At 43.4% G+C, this 19,914-nt stretch overlaps 1 protein-coding gene across 1 annotated transcript in view; it reads right to left on the reverse strand.

Moving 5' to 3' along the window:
- LOC138262427 (acid-sensing ion channel 1C-like) overlaps window positions 1-19,914 on the reverse strand; it is a 1,178,398-nt gene that overhangs the window by 463,029 nt on the left and 695,455 nt on the right. The window contains exon 4 of the mRNA XM_069212327.1: window positions 9,379-9,529. Coding sequence (XP_069068428.1) covers window positions 9,379-9,529 — 151 coding nt within the window. The remainder of the gene's footprint in view (window positions 1-9,378; window positions 9,530-19,914) is intronic.

Genomic DNA, 19,914 nt, shown 5'->3' on the forward strand with positions numbered 1-19,914 from the left:
CAGCACCCACAGAAGTACCAGAACAGGCACTTGGAAGATCTGAGGACAGCGGTCGACTCAGAGTCACAAAGGAGGGTCCCACGACGTCGGAGTTCAACTCAGCGAGTTGGGCAATGCAGGACGGAGTGCTGGGGATCCAGGCTAGGCTGTGCACAAAGGAAGTCCTGGAAAAGTGCACAGAAACCGGAGCAGCTGCAAATCACGCAGTATACAGGTTTGCTGTCTGGCGTGGGTAGGCAAGGACTTACCTCCACCAAATTTCGAAAGAAGGGCCACTGGACTGTGGGAGACACTTGGACCCAGCTCCTGTGTCCCAGGGACCACGCTCGTCAGGATGAGAGGGGACCCAGAGGACCGGTGATGCAGAAGTTTGGTGCCTGCGTTGGCAGGGGGAAGATTCCGTCGACCCACAGGAGATTTCTTCTTGGCTTCCAGTGCAGGGTGAAGGCAGACAGCCCTCAGAACATGCACCACCAGGAAACAGTCGAGAAAGCCTACAATGTTGCTGGTAGTCGTCTTGCTACTTTGTTGTAATTTTGCAGGCGTCCTGGAGCAGTCAGCAGTCGCCCCTTGGCAGAAGTGGAAGAGGGAAGTGCAGAGGAACTCTGATGAGCTCTTGCATTCGTTATCTGAGGAATAGCCCAGAGGAGAGACCCTAAATAGCCAAGAAAGGAGGTTTGGCTACTGAAAGAGGTAAGCACCTATCAGGAGGGGTCTCTGACGTCACCTTTTGGCACTGGCCACTCAGAGCTGTCCATTGTGCCCCAACACCTCTGAATCCAAGATGGCAGAGGTCTGGGACACACTGGAGGAGCTCTGGGTACCTCCCCTGGGAGGTACTGGTCAGGGGAGTGGTCACTCCCTTTTCCTTTGTCCAGTTTCGCGCCAGAGCAGGGCTGGGGATCCCTGAACAGGTGTAGACTGGCTTATGCAGAGATGGGCACCATCTGTGCCCATCAAAGCATTTCCGGAGGCTACTCCTCCCCAGCCCTTCACACCTATTTCCAAAGGGAGATGGTGTTAACACCCTCTGTCAGAGGAAATCCTTTGTTCTGCCTTCCTGGAATTGGGCTGCCCAGGCCCCGGGGGGCAGAAACCTGTTTGAGGGGTTGGCAGCAGCAGCAGCTGCAGTGGAGACCCCAGAAAGGCAGTTTGGCAGTACCCGGGTTCTGTGCTAGAGACCTGGGGAAGCATGGAATGGTCCCCCCAATACCAGAATGGTATTGGGGTGACACTTCCATGATCCTAGACATGTTACATGGCCATGTTCGGAGTTACCATTGTGATGCTACATATAGGTAGTGACCTATATGTAGTGCACTTGTGTAATGGTGTCCCTGCACTCAAAATCCGGGGAATTTGCCCTGAACAATGTGGGGGCACCTTGGCTAGTGCCATGGTGCCCGCACACTAATTAACTTGGCACCTGACCTTCACCATGTGAGGGTTAGACAAATAGGTGACTTATAAGTTACTTATGTGCAGTGGTGAATGGCTGTGAAATAACGTGGACGTTATTTCACTCAGGCTGCAGTGGCAGGCCTGTGTAAGAATTGTCTGAGCTCCTTATGGGTGGCAAAAGAAATGCTGCAGCCCATAGGGATCTCCTGGAACCCCAATACCCTGGGTACCTAGGTACCATATACAAGGGAATTTATAAGGGTGTGCCAATGAGAATTGGTAAAATTTAGTCACTAGCCTGCAGTGACAAATTTAAAGCAGAAAGCGAGCATAACCACTGAGGTTCTAGTTAGCAGAGCCTCAGTGATACAGTTAGGCACCACACAGGGAACACAGACAGGGCATACATTTTGAGCACTGGGGTCCTGCCTGGCAGGATCCCAGTGGCACATAGGCAAAAAGAAACATACATACAGTGAAAATGGGGGTAACATGCCAGGCAATATGGTACTTTCCTACACTAAACATGAACTTTAAAACATTTGTTAACCCTCCCTTCTGACAATGCCGTTAGTGAACCGAGAGTACAAATTGTCAGGTTTCACTTACGTCATGGCCAACATTATTTTAATGGCTGGAGGGATATTGCAGGCTAAGGAATCATATGAAAGTGAGGATTTTACGCAGGATCTATCTTTAACTGAATTACTTAAATGGGCTCTCAAATTTCACTATCAAGTAAACTGGACACATGAAGTAACTGGATTTGACATAATCACACAATGTAGTCATGCAGATGAGCTGGGATTTGAACCCAGGTTTCCTGGTCACACATAGTGCAATCAGGCAACTGACTAGATTACTTATTTTTTTCTCAATCCTCTTCAGCACCAGAGGACAATGCTTTTGTACAATCCTGTCAGAAGAATAGTACACTGTTAACTAAATACAGATCACAAGTTAATTTGACACAATGTCTAAACAAAAATGGTTCATGGTGAAGGACTGCAAGGACAACATATTCTAACATCATTGGCTTTGTCAGTGGTCAAAGGGCAATAAAAAAACAGTATGGATACTGTGATCCTGAGTGTAATGGGGATGTGGCCAGTGAGTGCAGAGACGCAAACGAAGGTGTAGCTAAACAGAACAAAATACTATGTGACTATTTTGGATCTTTCACCGTTCGGTAACTGCAAGAAAATAAGGCACCTTAAATGAATAGTAAATGGAAGTTTTGAAAATAAATCGGTGGGAAATACACTATTTTATGTTAGGAAATCTCTGTGGTTAATGTGATTGCTGCGGATGTGTGTGTACAACCAGAAGCCTGTAGAAATGAATTGTGTTTAGTTCAGGAGGGAATAGTGACTTATGTATTTTTAGTTCTAGGAGGTCCCATACCCATCACAGAAAGCAGTGTGAATGTGTAAGTCATTATTTTAAATTTGCAATACACATGGTATAAGCGAGACTGCCACAAAATGTGGACATAAATTTAGGTTAAAATCAAAAGTGTTTTTAAAGTGTACATTTGAATAATATGGAGATTGTACCTAATGCAACAGTTTTACAATTCTGCATTAAAAGCACACAATCCACAAGTCAGCTTGGAACACCCCCTACAGTATGTTACAAAAAGAAAAAATCTTTGTCTTCGGGAAGCTTAAATTATTTCCCTCAAAGCCACCTCTACCAGTTCCCAATCGGCCTTTACTGTTACAGATTAACCTATTACATAGATCTACATTTCTTTTTAGGCTTCCGACACACTGACGAGAAGGATTGGTTCTCATTTATGTGTCTGCTCTTTCCTCAGGATCACAGTACAGGACACCTTCCACTTCAGCCGAAGTATTTAAACTGTATCATTGGTCCTTTAGCTCAAAGGCTAAAATTACGGACAAATGCGTCAGCTGAAATCTCTGTTACTGACAACGGACGTTAGGGTAGATTCATGGACAGTCTGTGAAAATTACCCACTACTCAGACCTGTTGCTGCACAGTAAAACCCTTTGCACAGGTTAACTGGTTACCTTCCTGTTGCTTACTGCTTTATTTCAGTGTCAGCCAGACACTAATGAAGTCAAACCTTTGCCTATAGTGTGCAAATGTGTATATATGACAAAATAATAGAGGAACTGCAATCGCAAAACGTGCCGCAATATGCGGCATATTCTGACATTTTTTTTAACATAATTTAGTCAACCTTGCCACATAATTTGATCTTCCCCCTGCTGCATGATTCCGGTGGCCCTGCTTATAACCAAGAGACCTACGTTCTGTGCACCCATTAGTTATAGTACCAATTGCACTATCCTGCACCCACCCACCATTAACTGCAATGACGTCCCCTACAATCCTACTAATCCCTACTCACCACTGTCACTTTCTCAGGTAAAAAAGCACAAGAATTCATAATGACAAGAAGAAGACCAAGCCAGTCCCTATGACTTTTGGCTCACCCATGGGGCCTTGCACCAATCTTGGATGTGTTGAGAGCTGTGCTTCTGCAATGAGCTTCCTTGGTCTGTCTCATCCGCTAGGGCTAAAGATATCTGACAGATACATGGGACACAAACTGTTGACTGATGCAGAGGGAGACTGATTTTGGCTGTTTTTTGGACTTCATGCACACTCTTTGCCACTTCTCAGATGTATGCACGATGTGATATGTGACTACATAGAGGATCAAATCAATATGCCTAACCAAACCAAATCAAAAGAGTTAAACATTTTTCAGTTCTTAGATCTGCAATTGGAAAAAATGATGATCACCCTTTAGGGCACAAAGCAAGCATCTAACATGCATACTTTATCGCAGGTAGATTTAGGTTGGATGTCGGAAATAATCAGTTTAGAAAAACGTTAGTGACTTCCGATCAGCCGGGCACACAACGGGCTGGTAACTCCACATGATAACCTCCTCCAAGTTTGCTCTTGGAATATAAATGGGGTTATATCACATACTCAACAAAAAGATCTGACATGCTTATTTAAAAAAAAAAATCCAAATTATTTTTCTGCCGGAGACCTGGGCCACCAACCCTTTCATGATTGACAGATTTATGGGCTTTTTCTCTCCAGCAATTGTAGAGAAAAGATTTGGCCATCCAAAGGGGGGTATTAGCAATCTTTAATTCAGCAGGATTAAATATATCGTGCACACGATTATATGAGGAAAACAAAGAATTTCTGCTAGTGAAGCTAGACAGACTGAATAAAGAACACTCCAGCCCATTCTTGCTAATATATGTTTATATCCATCTAGATGCATGATCAAAGAAACATATATCCTCCAAACTGATAGATACAATATTAACTGCCTATCAGAATTTAAGATCCCTGGAGTTTTTAATAGCTGGGGACTTCAACCTGAAACTACTAAATCCCTTTGAAAGGGATGCCCAAACCATCTTGCAAGATCAGCTATGGGCAGTACTGCAGCAGTCCCTGGGAGGGGGGGGGGGTAATGGGGTGCGGTAAACCCGGCACAGCAGCACTTTCTTTAGTAAAAGATCTTGAGGCCCTTGGGCTCAGACTCCTAAATAGGAGATATCCACAAGATACACCGCCGGCAACCACCTGCTATGTCACTGGAACTCAAGTGACAATTGATTATACTGTGGCCTCCTTAGTTTTACTTACGCTAATTTAATAAGTTTCAGATCGTAAAATCAGATAAGAGTGACCATGGTCAACAATGCCTGGAGAATGGCTGCAGCTTTCCCCTGTTTAACCCTGCTCCAACTGCATCAAGGGATGTCACTACAACGAACAACAAAAAATGTCGATGGACTTAAAAACAATGGAATCCACTGGAGAACGGTCAATGGCAGATAGATCACAAAAGAATTTATCAAAACCAGGGGCGTGCGAAAACAAACAAGAATATAAAAAATTCAGTACACCTGATCAAATTAAGAAGACAACGGAACAGACTCTTAAGATTATATAAGATAAATCCAACTGACTGTTGTATTAAGGATGACCTAAAAAATTTAAACAATACATATTGGAAACAAATATGGGAATATAAACGACAGGAAAATCATGACTTTTGGGCAAAGGCTTTATTTTTAAGCAAAAAATCAAATGCATAGGGATTCTGGATAATGGGGAACGACCTGAACAAAGCTCCAATGACCCTGACCCGCTCTAATATTTTGGAATCTGTATGGTCTGATTATCTAATTCACCACTTTGATGAAAAAGAGAGAGCCATCAAAAACCCAGAAGAGACCATAAATGAGTTAAGCCCAGAAGGAGTTATATTAAAGCCCCTTAATCTCCAAAAGGAACTCGCAAAACGAACATTCACAACGTCAGAAGTCGTAAACTTCATAAAGAACAGCAGAAGTAGGGGTGCCCCAGGTTCAAATAGGATCCCAAATGCATTGTTCAAAATGAACCTTGTCTTTTAGGGTAAAAAACTGGTCTCGACTTACTACCGCTGCACAGAACTAGGAAGTATTCCAAAATCTTGGAGATGGGGCTATAATCCACCCAATATTTAAAGGAAGTAGTAAATCTCACCCCGAGAATTATCGATTGATTACCTTAATGGATGGAGAGGCCAAATATTATGCAGGGCTATTACTGGAGCCTCTTCGCAGGTGGGCAACCTAAAACAGCATTATTGCCCCTAATCAGACACGCTTTGCAAAGAGCCCCGGGATGCCACAAACATTCTAACTCTCTCCATTGTCATTGACATGCAAACAAAAAAATCAACCTCTGTATCTGTGATTTGTAGACTTCAAATCAGCTTTTGATTTGGTACAGCGATCTCTTCTATGGGAGAAACTAGCCTCCTGGGGAATACCGGAGAATCTGCTAAAAGCTATTTAGCAGTTGTACACAGATACATGGATCAGAGTTAAGATAGGGGATGGATCCTTCCTTTCAGGGGAACTTTAGACAAAACAAGGTCTGAAACAGGGTTGCGTGCTGGCACTGTATCTTTTTAATCTCTTTTCTATCAGATTTGACTGTGAAGCTAATTAAGGTGAATGCGCACCCCCCAAAGCTTGGTGATATACTTTATTTCAAATTTGCTATACGCCGACGATGTAGTACTTCTGATCAAAACCAAAGTAGGACTACGTCGACTCATCAAGTTATCTGAATATGCCGTGCAGAATGGAATGGAAATTAAACAGGAAAAAAAAAACAAAGTGATGGGAATCAGTAAAAAAAAAAAATCTCTAGAGTTACAAAATGGTACACACAAAGGGGAGTTTTGGAACAAGTAAATCAGTTTAGATACCTGGGTGTACTATTTGAAGAACGGGGTTCTTTTCTCCCTCAGAAGCAGGAACTATATAGAAAAGAAAATGTTCTTCTGCTTGCTTTTCGCACTTTAAAAAAAATTGCTTAACGGCTCTAGCTCCCGTCCCTTGCTTCAAGTCATTACAGCTAAACTAAATTTGACTTTAGGATACGGTAGTGAAGCCATAATGCCACCATCCTAAATGGAATCGCTGGAAAAGTATTTAGGTCCCTATTCCAGTTACCAAGGCATACCTCCCAAGCACAAATTGGGCTGGAGTTTGGATACTTAAACTAGTGCATAGCCAGGCAATCCAGCTACATCAAAACCTGGAAACATTTACTGTTAACAAAAGAAAATCAGCATTGACAAGCACTCTGGAAGGAGATCAGTTCAAATCCTAAAGCCAAATCTAGACCGTACTTAGATCAGGCATTAGAAGACTTGGAAGTATGGGAATTATGGGATTAAAATCTCTCCTACTATGCTTTCAAAAAAAATCTTAAACCAAACAGTGTAGAAAAGAGCGGAAACTATGGATAAGAGCTTATTAGCTACCAGATCGCACTCCTGGATGGTAATAAATGAGTACAAACTCCTGAAATATCAGCCATATCTGGAGGCTGGGTGGTCAAAAGCGGACAAGGATCTTTTCATTAAACATCGATTTGGCACTATTGCAACAATTCCTCAGTGTGGCTGTGGACTGGAAGATATAACTCACCTGATCTGTATTTGTAACGACCTACGAAATGCGCATAAAATTCTATTAAAGGCAGCATTCAATCAAATGGGAATACGGTCCTGTAGACAAGCGGTGATTACCTGCTTTAAACCTTCTGACTTTGTTCTGAACGCCAAATTTACAAAGTTTTTACGTTTGATATCCCAAAAATTATTACAAGTTCATAATTAGTATAAGCATAATATAGGTACCTTGCTGGCTCATAAGCCCCCGTATTGTATTTACTAAATTTTTTTTAGCTCTCACTTTTAGATAAATCATTAGAACTAAGGGCCAGATGTAGCAAGGGGTTTTTCCCATTCTGTGTCAATGGGAAAATGTGTTCGTACATATGGCCCCTAGTTCGTCACAGTATTTTATAGTAAAACCCATGATGGTACGTTAATAACATACTCCCCTCTAAATAGGAGGTTATCATCAGCAAAAAACATTCAACAACATTATCTTTTTATGTAATATAGACACTAGGAAAGTCATGGTTAGATATGTTGAACTATATGTGAACACCTAAGAAATGTTTTAGACCAGAATGGGAAGTTTTTTGATCGTTTTTTAAACTGTATGGGAGGGGATGTATTTAAAAACGCATGATGCATTGGTTTTTATTAACTAAACCAGTGATTCCCAACCTTTTGACTTCTGTGGACCCCCATTTTATCAATACTGGAGTCCAGGGATCCCCACTGACTCATTATTGGAATCCGTGGACCCCCACTGAGTCATTACTGATTGTTGGAACCTAATATTATTAAATTTTCTAAGCAGTCGCGGACCCCCGTCCTGGGGACCACTGAACTACACATTTAAATTGACTTGATATGCGACTACAAAAGTGATTTGCACTTGAGCAGTAACTGGATATCTTCTGAATTTCGTGGAAAGTGCAAAATCCAGAGTGAAATACACCAGCAGCATCTCTGTATCAGTGTGGAATCATGGCAGTAGCTATGGCTGTACATGGTGGAGACTAGTGGTTGTACGTTACTACATAGTCTACCCCTACAATGAGGTACTGTATCACATAAGCCACTACTACGAACAACATCTGCATTAACCAGCGTTGTATATCATGAAATTAGCCCCACATTGACACCGAGACATTAACAGTGCACCTACCTTTTTATCAAGCCCTAAACCTGCTTCTATCGTTGCCAATTATCCTAAACCAAGCAATTGCATTCACCGACCCCTAAATTAAGCCAATACGTCACCATACTTTTAATTATAATGATAAACCCTAAGTCAAACTGTACACGTAATACTTGGGACTCTAAATATAATCTTAATTTAAGATATTTAATCGTAATGTACCTACCCCTTACCTTTAAATTTAAAGTCTACCCTAAACGTAATCCTACAGGCAACCATGACCTTAACCTTAATACTACAGCTAACCCTAAACCCAAGTTTAAGCCTATTCAGTGGCATTTTTAATGAATGCTACTTCAACGTAAGCTAAACTGGCAAGTGTTTATGGCCTTGCATTCCTGTGCATGTATGTTGCATAGTTTGTTTCCATTCAAGCGGTCTGTACGCAGACATTTCATGAACAAGACTGTTTTCTACGTTATTGCACTAAAGCTGGGCGCTGTGCCAAAGACCTCCTCCAGGGACGTTATTTCGAGGTAATAGCTGACGTCTCTGTCTTTCTATCTAGGTACCACTGGCACTGCCCTTTCTACCACTGGTCTCGGGGGAATGGTGCCCACTCTATATCATCAGGTATGAAAGTGGCTGAACGAAACTTAAGCCCCACCCAACTCACCCGGAGCGGGCCCCTCTCCCCAGACCTGGGCAGGGGCCTGCCGCCCGTGCACTCTACTGTGCTCTCGGGACCCTTGATGCAATCCCTTCGTGGCGGGGGCATTTGTAACGCCACTGGCGGTGTTATTACAGCTTCTATATTGGGGACGTGATGTCGGTGATTTCCCAAACACATTGAAGCGGCGCTGTTGCATACCTGGCATGTGAACCATTCGGCAGTTGCAGTTGTCCAGCAGGTAGCGTGTTTCACAATCGATGCGGCAGGCCGTGATGCTGTATGTGGTGAAGAAGTCCGAGTCGATTGGTGTGGACTTGCAGTCTCCCCAAGGAGGCGGAAGGTACGTCAGCTGTCATCACAAAACGGTTAAGGAAACGGGCAGGAACATTAGCAGAATGGGAGAGAAGGACAAAAAAGCGAAACAGACCGAGAGAGAAAGCAACGCAAAGAGACAACGAGAAAGAGAAGTATAGACAAGGAAATAGGAGAGAACACAGTAAGAGAAATAATTGATAGAGTGGGTTGAGGAGAAAGGGGTGCAGGCTGAAAGGGAAATGAGGAAAAGGCATGAAATGGGGAGAGAAAGAGATGGATCCGGAGTGCAAAGGAAAAGGAGGTTTATCGTTGTAAAGAGTGAGAAATAGATTGAAAAGCACGAGAAAGACAAACAAAACAAGAAGAATGAAATCAAGAAATGTCAGTAAAAGGAAAAAGTAAAACAGAGTGAAAGCAAATAAATGACTAGGGAAGGAAAGAAGCCTAAAATACGGGAAGAACAAAGGTATCGTGTAAAGAAGGGACAGAGATCAAAGAAAATCATTAGACAACCATGTACAAGGTCTGGAATAGTTCTTATTTTGAACGTAGGTTTCTAATCTAGTTGTGGACAGATTCTGCAAAGGGAACGGGGGTGAGAGAGAAAATGAGTGAATTGAGAAGCGTATATAAAGGCAGAGCTGTGAGTGGGAGGCTGGAAGCTGAGCTCAATGTGGCCGAAGTAGGTGGAACATAAAGCTACACCTAGCTTCATATACAAAGAAGAGACAGTAGTGTGGACCTATATTTAGAGCACGGCAGGGAGACACACGTCAGACCTCTCGAATGGCATAGCGGAGGAGGCCTCAGTGACCGGGAGCAAAGTCCCCATTGTCATTCAGGAAGACGGCTGCTCCTATTTAGGTTCCCCCTGGCGCTCACTTTCCTCAATCTGTTTCCTTAGTTCCATGCAAGCCCTCCCACCATTGCAGCGGGATCTTCATTTTATCTTTGCGCAATACAATGTACTGTTGGGGTATACCTCAACCTCCTGGGTTAAGACTGCCACCACACATTCAATGCACTACAGAAAGGTGACTCGGCTCACACCCAAATTCATTTAAAGGGTGCCGTCATCTCCGACACTCTTCATGCTGTGTAGAAGGGTAAGCATGCCACCACTTAGGGCCGGCTTTAGCGCTGGTGGTGCCAGGTGCCACAGTGTTTGTTGGTGCCCCTCAATGACCACCTCTGCCACGAATTCCCTCACTACCACCCTTTAACAGTGCCCCTTGAAGTCTCCATAACCACTCTCTCTCCAATGCATTTAATCAGTTTCATGGCGCCACTTGTGCCAGTGCAATTTACATCCCACACACATTACACAGAGGCAATGGGGGCTTGGAGGAGTAGGGCTTGCCCGGTCTCCCACCTGGGTTGATCGGGCATCTGGTGTAGAATCCACTACGCCTGAGAAGGTCATTGGTGGATGATGGTTTAGGGGTGGGATCAGGAGGTGGGTTATATGTAGAGGGCAGGGTATGGGCGGCCTTTTTGGCCGCTGTCACCAGTGTTGCCAGATTGGGCTATTTCCCACACAAATGGGCAACATTTTTCCCATTTGTGCGGGGGAAAAACCCAAGTGGCAGCGGAGTTATTTTTGGGCTGGACGGGGCCCTGTGTGCGAGATTTTTAAGGTGAGGCAGCGCCCCATTTAATGCCTCTAGGCCTCTGGTTGCACACAAAGCACACACATTGCTTGGTTTGTCTTCCCCTTAGTTCAGCTGGCCGCTTTCTCTTTCTTTTGGACTGCTTCCTAACCTCCCCCAGGTCAGCCCCCACCCTCGGCTATGAGTCACCAGGCTCACACACAAAAATGATAAAAGTAGTTACTTTAAGGCGCGATAGAATGTGCCTTACGCTAACTACTTGTGCCATTATTGTCAGCGCCCCACAGTGGTGTTTGTTTGCAGGGCCGTAATATATGAGAGCATATGGCGGCCTGTTTGAAAAGCTAGAAAACTGCTGCCGAAGCTCTGACTCATGTGCTTGAAGTTGTGCCAAGAAAGAAGGGGTTCAGCCTCCCTGCTCCAGCAGCTTGAATTAGGTGATGAAGATGCAGAGACGATGGTACCCCTGCCATGATACAATGCCACATGAATGAAACCCAGAAAATAGAGGAATGGAAGGAGGCCCGCTGTTTGGAAGGCACAAGGAGGGTTGGGATTAACTGCCATCGGGAAGGACAGAGATGTGAACACCTGCCAACGATCACATGGTGGGTGACGGGTTAGATAATTTCTTTACTTGGTATTCAAACCACTCGCTAATGCTGTCCCCCCGCAAGACGCACTGTTCTGTCTATCGTATCTCTTTTGACCCAGCCGTTCTGTCTCCCCTTTTATGGCACTGACACCGTGCTTGAATTGGGGAAACAAATACTTGATTAATTCATAAATTAGCGGCCAATATGTGGAACAAGAAAGGGATGGTTTCACGAAAGACGGAGACCTGAAAAGAAAGACAGTCAAGTTGTGGATTTTATTTTTTATCAGTCTGCCGCAAATAAAATGGCAACCTAGAAAAATGTAACAGCAAATCTGTTCTGCTTACTCAATTGTTCATAAAGAGGCTGCATTCTAAATATCTTATGGTGTTAGGGCACCTGCTGGAGACATCTTTGTGTGCTCCGCGATTTTCAGCAAGATAACTCTGGGGGGTTAATGCACTTGTTGGACCGTTCTATGTTTTGTCCATTCACAAAGTAGCATTGCTCTTTAATGTGCCTGCTGCAAGGCACTTTGTATAACACGCAGATCACAGATTTGTATTTTATGTAGAGAGTTAACTGGGTTACTGCTTTTGACATAAAGATATTTTAGGTACATGCAGTCCATAAATTGCAAACCATCTAATAGATCACAGTGAGCTATGAATTTGCATCCAAGAAGTGCATGCAAACTGCAAGTCATGGGTTTACATCCTTATCTGTTATTATTCCAAGTTTGCAAAGAAGGGTTCATTTAGGTAATAATAAAGTCTTGTTAGTACAGACTGCCCCATCCACTGTTATTGTTTTAAATCCTGACTTTGTGTTTCCCCTGACCATGCACTCTTAACATATACTGTAGAGAAATGTAGACTACGTGACCCCAAAACCTTATAATCCTCGTTGTTTTTATGTAAGATTTCCTGTACGTTGATTTACAGACGTGCATGATTTATTCCCTGTGTGTGATGTAAAGCACACTGACACCCTACACTGGGATGAGTAGCACTCTAAAAGAATTAAAAAATAAAATAGTATTTATGTTATGTAAATACGCATACACACTTATGCTTAACATTCTTAGAGTAAATGTACATCTCTTAGATGGGATGGGATGGTCATAAACCTCCATCTAGGTAATAGTTTCTCTCAAGTACTTGTGAAGTGATAGCGAGCTGCGTGCCTTTGTTTACTTCCATTGCATTGGCACATACGTGCTTGGTCCTACATTTCTCCCATCCAGGATACTATTTGCACACAAGAAGGGCTGATAGCCCTTTAAATCAGTCCTTTATTGTGGGCCCAGCTTGAACTGAAAATATGAAAGTCTCTTCGCCACTCGCACATTTCTACTGTGAACTGATAGCAGACAATGTGTGGGCGCTGCTGAATTGCCATGGAAAATGACACCATAACAAATTAAGCACATTTCACTAGATTGGCCAGTTCCTAGTGCCAGCTCTGTAATAGATGCCAGAAAGTGTTCCGACGGGATCCTCCTCATTTCCTGTATTGCACTGATCTGAAAAATGGCTTGGGGCCTGATTCAGAATTTGTCGGATGGGTTACTCTGGCATAACGGAGATTGATATCCTGTCTGCCAAAATTTAAATCCCATTATATCCTATGGGATTTATAGTTCGGTGAACGCGATATCAGTCACTGTTGTGGCAGGGTAACCTGTCAGCCAAACTCGAAATCAGGCCCTAAGTTACCAGCCTTCCAGAGTGCAGTCCGACATTCAAGGCTTAATTTGTAAAATGGCTTTCTAACCTTGATTCCACTTTCTCTTTCTTCACCACCCTGGAGCTCCTGGCTTTTAATCTCGCTCTTTTCTGCTCTTGTCAGTTTTCCAGTCTTTCTTCCTTAGTCTGTCTCCCTTTCTTGTATTTCTCTGCTGTGCTCGGTGTCAAACCCTACAGAAAAAATATAAGACCTTGTCCCTACAAATGAATGTCCGTGTCCACCAACTACATCCATCAGCACAAACGCTGCAGACATGCGACTGACCCAGGCCCTTCAGTTAGCACAAGTCATCCTGATACAATAACAGACCTGATATTTAACTTGATTCAATCTGTCTGTGTCATTCTGGCTGTTAGATACAGTATGAGAGTTGTGATTTTCTATACAAAGGCTTGAAATTAATTTCTCCCTTTTTTATTTTTGGTTGGATTTTAGTCCCAGTTTTGTTTTCTTAGTGGTGTGTGACATGTCACAGTTGAGTTGTTTCAGAAAGTCAGTGCTATGTGGAGTGGCTCTTTCAGCCCCTTTTAAAGGTACTGGTCTGATATTTGACTAAAATCAGGGATTTCACCCTCTCCTTTTCCAGATCTTGTGACCGTGAGACAGGACGCAAATTATAGCATAGGTGCCTCTGGTTTCATGTAATTTATTTGGAACACGGGGAAAGTGTGCTGGTGGAGGATGGTGGGTGCAAGATTTGTGCCTTCCATCCTGATTCAGTTCTAGGAATCTGGCTCAGGTTTTCAGAGCTGGTGTAGTGGGGTGGTTGTAAGATTTGTGCCTTCCCTCCCTGGTTCAGTTCTGGGAATATGTCTCAGAATGTTTAGAGCCTTTCCAGTCTCATGGCAGCTGTGAAGAAAGCTGAGAGTCGGTGAGTGAGGGTGTTATCTGGAAATTTTAGATCCTAAAGCAGCTCTTCTGCTGCTTTCTGGACAAATGTACAATGTAGTGCTAGAGGGAGCACACACGGCTGACTTCTCATCACTCACAAGGCATTATTAGAGTTCGCAGTGTTGCTCTGCATTGAAATTGGAAAGCAATTCTGTCTTGTGTATTTTTTGATCTGAGCTAATTTCTTATTGTGTTTCAGCAGCTGTTTCATGCAGCGTTTGTACTACACAAAGCAATAAAAGGTAAACTTTCTTTTTAACATGGTCCATTTTCATTGAGGAAATTGAGCTGCAGTTTAAAACAAAAGTTTACTTTTTTGAAAGAGGATCACGTACATGATAGCAGGAGCTGCCCCTGTGAAGGCCTCCAATTGTAGTGAGTCACAATTTGTCACCGACCTCGAATATTTAAGTGGTCGGTCTGATTACGACCCACTCTGAGTCTGAATTTTCTGAACTTGCCTACTTGTACTTAGGTCAGTATGGAAGATGATTCACTGTTTGCAAGCTGTGGAATTGGAGTATTTACCTACACATTTGAACAATGATAGATTACTTGTTGGGAATCTGGCAGCCAGTGGAAATAATAGAGAAGTTATTTGCCCACTTGTTCCACCCGGTGTAAGATGCTTTGAGGGTATGTAAGCAAATAGAAGGGAGCTGTTGATTTTACTTAATGGAAATTGTTAGTTTACATTTTTGCTATGATTACTATAATAGGGGTGTTGGGTGCAGAATGAGATATTTCAGTTGCTACATGATTGGAATACAAACTTGAAATCTGTCTAATCTCTGTGTTATTGATGGGATCACCTTTGTTCTTTGAATACTACTTGTATCATAATGATGTTTGTGACCCTAAAACATCTTTGATAGCAGTTAGAGGGACTGGACATGTGTGCTGAAGCAAACGTAGTGGAAACATAGGTAGAAATCCACTGATTTTTACTTGCCAGAAAATGAGGAATTAACTTATTTTCTTTCAAAAAGCACATGACTTGTGCTCATTTTTTGCATAACAGAGAAGATATCACCAATACCGATTCTTGCATTAGGTTTTGCAGTGTTCTTTTGACCCTCAGCTAGGTTCATGTTTCAGTAAGTCTTCATATGTCATAAAGACACAACACATAAAGAGGCAAAATGCACTGTGAACAGACTGCACGAGTAACACATTGCATTATTATTGCATCCTGATCCCCTAAGAATTATATATACATGTCAGTTTTGTATATCCCCCAGAAAGGAAAATGTTTCCTGAAAGCTATTTATGTCTCATCTGAGAGATGGAGCCCTGGGCTGCTTTTGGGCTGCTAGTGGTCTGAATTGGGCTGAATTTGGGCTTGAATTTGGATGGCTTTGGGTCTCAAAAACGGGCATACCTGGCAGTCACACCCAGGTACTAGGGTGTGGTGACGTTTTGAGGTTGAGGCAGGCCACGGGTTAAAAAAATACGTTTAGTGGTTTATGGTATAGGATTTTTAGCGGTGTGGTGAATAAACATGGCAAAGGTTTATAGAGTAGTACGGGCTCTAAAAATATTGCAGGATGAAGGAAGGGAGGAATTATTACAGGAGGGAGTGTTGGAGAAAGCTTGAGTGGGTCTTAAACAGCCAAGGAGGGTTCGTCAGAAGGTGTGGCAGCGGCGGTAATTGCATGCTCGTCACTGGTTTCCAAGGGAAAGAAATATAAACAGAAAAGTGTTGCGAGTAGGAAGGTATGTGTCGCCCGAGCGTGATGGCATGCAGGTGGCGTCAGGTGAAGTATTGTTAAATTTACCTGGTCAGGCAAGGCGCGGGTGAAGAGAGGTGGCTTAAGGGTTTGCGTGCAGATTGGGCATGTCATTGCAGAAGTGAGTGGGTAGCTGGGGCAGAGGTGTGTGGATAGTGAGTGTGGTGCCTCAGGGGCTCCACTTGGGGGACCTTGAATTGGTGGCGCATGTGCAGAGCACTGCTGACCTCGCTAGGGAGCTGCCAGAACATGCCCAACTTTAAAAAGAAATGTTGAGTGCATGGGAGACGTGTTAGAAGAAAGATCCTTAGGCGTAGCCAACAAGATGGCGGCGCCCATGTTTCTCGAGCAGGAAACATCAATTTGGTATCAGATGAGGAAGGAAAGCCACAAAATGAATTATTAAGGCAGGATGCAATCATTAAGGTTGTGGATATGCCTTTTATTATTCAAGAAAGCAGATTATCCCAAGGATAGTTAGTCCCATGTTAAAGTACAGAAATGGGATGTAACTAATCAAATGCTTTTTCAGTCAGGTCAGCATTTAAGTGCTAATGAAGAGGGAGGTTTGAGCTTGCGGGTTATGTTGTATGGGAAGTCAGATTTAGGTGGTACATCCGGTATGGAACAGGTCAGATTCGATTTTTTTATTTTTTTTTTGGCAGCTCGGGACGGATGTTTTGCAGGCGGGGGTTGACATTTGTTCTACTCTCGGTGTGTCCGAAGAGCAGGCTTCGTCGCTGCAGCTGGGGCAGTCGGCAGAGAAACAGAGGACTCAGTACACTGGGCTGAAGTGATGGCGAGATCTGGAGCGACTCACTTGGCATCGAGGGGAATCAGTTGGAGCAGCAGTTTACATGCCTCAGAAGAAGGTTATAATGGAAAAGCGGTCTACCAGCCAGAGTGCTGAGAGTTTTTTGCTATTTATGGACTTGAGGACGAGGTTTTGGATTATGATGAAGGGCATGAAGTGGAAGAGGCTGAGATTGTGCCAGAGAGGGACAGTAAGGAGGAGAAGGTGGGGAACAGGATGACTCTTAATGGTGGCAAGAATGTTGGTGTTTTTCAGAAGAAGACTGAGACGACGGTCCAGTGCGCTCGTAGAGGTGGTCAAGAGGAAAGGACAGTGTTAATGGTGCACATACCTAGAGGCATCCAGTTTTCCAGTCCTTTGGGGGAATGCAATGGGGATGGCAAGGCAACCCAGCAGAGGTGGGGATAGGGGCAAAGGCCACATGCACCAAGTGGAGGGCAAAGGGCCCTACTCCTATTAAAGTGGAGATTCAGCACTATTGGTTGTGATTTTATCCAAGGGAGTTTGATGCAAAATGTTTGTTCTGGGGTTTTTCTGAAGGTTTTGGTTTGTGTTGTCGGTGCCTTAGAGTTCAGAGATGGGTAAGGAATTTAAGGTCTGCGTTGGAACACCCACACATGGTTCGGGTTAAACAAAAAAAAAAAAAAGAGCTGGAGTTGGGGAGAATTGTGGGCGTGCATGATTTTTGGCCGATTCCAAACTTGACCATTTCACCATTGGGTGTGGTGCCCAAGAAGCCAGAGGGGGAGTTTAGGCTGATTCATCACCTTTCTTGGCCTTTAGGGGCATCCATCAATGATTTCATCGCCCAGGAGGATTCAGTAGTTCATTATGCGTCGGTTGATGAGGCAATTGCACTTGTAAGAGTTTGTGGTTGTTTTACAGAAATGGCAAAGTCTGACATCCAGTTAGCCTATAGACTTCTTCCGGTTCACCCAGAGGATTTTTTCCTTGTTGGGGTTACAGTTTGAGGATGCCATTTATGTTGATAGGATGTTCCAAAAGAGTTGCTCAGTGTCATGTTCACTTTTTGAAACATTCAGTTCCTTTTTGCAGTGGTTTTGTTAATCACAGAGTGGCTATAAGTATGTGACCCATTATTTGGATGATTTCTTTTTGGTTGGTCCTGCTGGCTCGGGGGAATGCCAGAGAGCTTTGGATTCTTTTCAGGATGTTATGGATTGTCTTGGAGTTCTGTTAGTGCCTGAGAAAATGGAAGGGCCTACTACTTGTATTATTTTTTGGGCATTGAATTAGACTCTAACAAGATGGAAGTTAGTTTGCCAAAGGAAAAGTGAGGACACTTATTGCATTGTTGGAAGAGGCAGTGACAAGATCTAAGATGGAATTGAGGCAGGTGCAGGTTCTTCTTGGTCATTTGAACTTTGCCTGTAAGGCGGTGAGAGTACAAAGGGCTTTTTGTAGAAGGTTAGAATTTGCACTCAGTGAATAGTGTTACCTCATCATCATGTGAGGCTACGTGCCGTCGTGAAGGCAGATTTGAGATTGTGGATTTATTTTTTTGCAAGAATTCAACGGGGTGACTGTTTTCTGATGATGATGAGTGGTTTTGGCAAGCTCACAATTTTTCAATGCTTCAAGAACACATGGCTTTGGTTTATTTTGGGGTGGTCATCGGGCTGCAGACAATTGGCCAGATTCTTGAAAGCGTCCCGGCATAGCATTGTCTTTTTGGAATCCTTTCCTTTAGTGGTGGCTTTGTCGCGATGGGGAGGACATTGGCTAACAGGAAGGTTGTAGTTAATGTGAATAACCAGACAGTGGTCAACTAGGTGAATTAAAAAAAAAAAAAAAAAAAAAAAATTGGGGAAATCTGACAGTGCAATCATGAATTTGGGCTGCTGGAGGTCTCCTTGTTTTAAGCGTTATAGTAGGTCAAGCCTTCCTAAACGTTGTTAGGTTGCAGGCGGGTATAATGTTTTCCTGGGCTAATTCTGTGTTTTAACTTTCTAGGTTGATTTGCTGGCATGGACAGATCGGGTTCTTCAGTGTGGATAGTAGGGCATTCCCACATTTTGGTCATCCATTGGGCTTGGATGGGACAAGAAGAAAGATTTGGTGGTGGGGGGGGGAGTGGTATGAGATGGGGTGAATTAAGTGTTCTTTCTAAGAGGTTGGCCAAAGGGTTTTGTCAGGTTTGTTGGTAATACACTTAGAGGAGAATGATTTAGTGGCTTTATCAGGTGTTGGTCTTTTGAAGGACATCAAGTTGGATTTATTGAGGATACAAGAGAGATGGGCAGGGACACGTATTGGCTGAGTTAGTGCCAAGGAGGGTTTGGAGAGGTGCAAGGTCTTTTATGGGGGATTGAAAAGCAATGTAAGAAGGTAAATAGGGAGATGAGGGGCTTCTGTTAGGTTCAAGGGATTTCTGTGTTGAAACATGAGGAGATTGTTCACGAGGATTTCGCGTTGTTTAGGCAGGACAAGGTTCATTTATCCTTTATGGGTAATGAACATTACTTGTTAGAACTTCGGCTTCGGATTGCAGATCTTCTAGGAGAAAATATGTGGGATCATTGATGGAAGCAATGTTTTTGGGTGGGGCAGGAAAACACCGGAGGGTTTTCCTGGGTGGCGAGTTTTAGAGACCTTCATTGGGGAAACTGGGCACGGATGCATAAATATGAGAGGTCAAGGATTTGTAAGAAGGAACAAAAGGGAGGGAAGGGCAAGGGTAACTACATAAGGTGGACAGCAGGACAGATGGGTACAGGATTGGTCGGGTCAAGGTGGGGATCTGAATGGGGCATTGATAAGGGGTATGTTTGAGGGTGGGGGTGGGGTTTAGGAATTTACTTTGTATTAGTGAGTTGGGTTAGTGTTGTAAGGCTTAATTTATAGGGTTAATCTTTTTTCCAGAACTGTTCAATTAAAGCGGCCTTTTACCCCTATAATTTGGAGAGTTGTGGTTTTGTATGCCATTTGGCTCGATCAATCATATATTAATCAGTGTATGGGAAATGTTTCATAAGACAGGGCTACAAGCTGTATGAGTCAGATGTCAT

The sequence above is a fragment of the Pleurodeles waltl genome, chromosome 10 (assembly GCF_031143425.1).
Source record: "Pleurodeles waltl isolate 20211129_DDA chromosome 10, aPleWal1.hap1.20221129, whole genome shotgun sequence".
NCBI lineage: Eukaryota > Metazoa > Chordata > Amphibia > Caudata > Salamandridae > Pleurodeles > Pleurodeles waltl.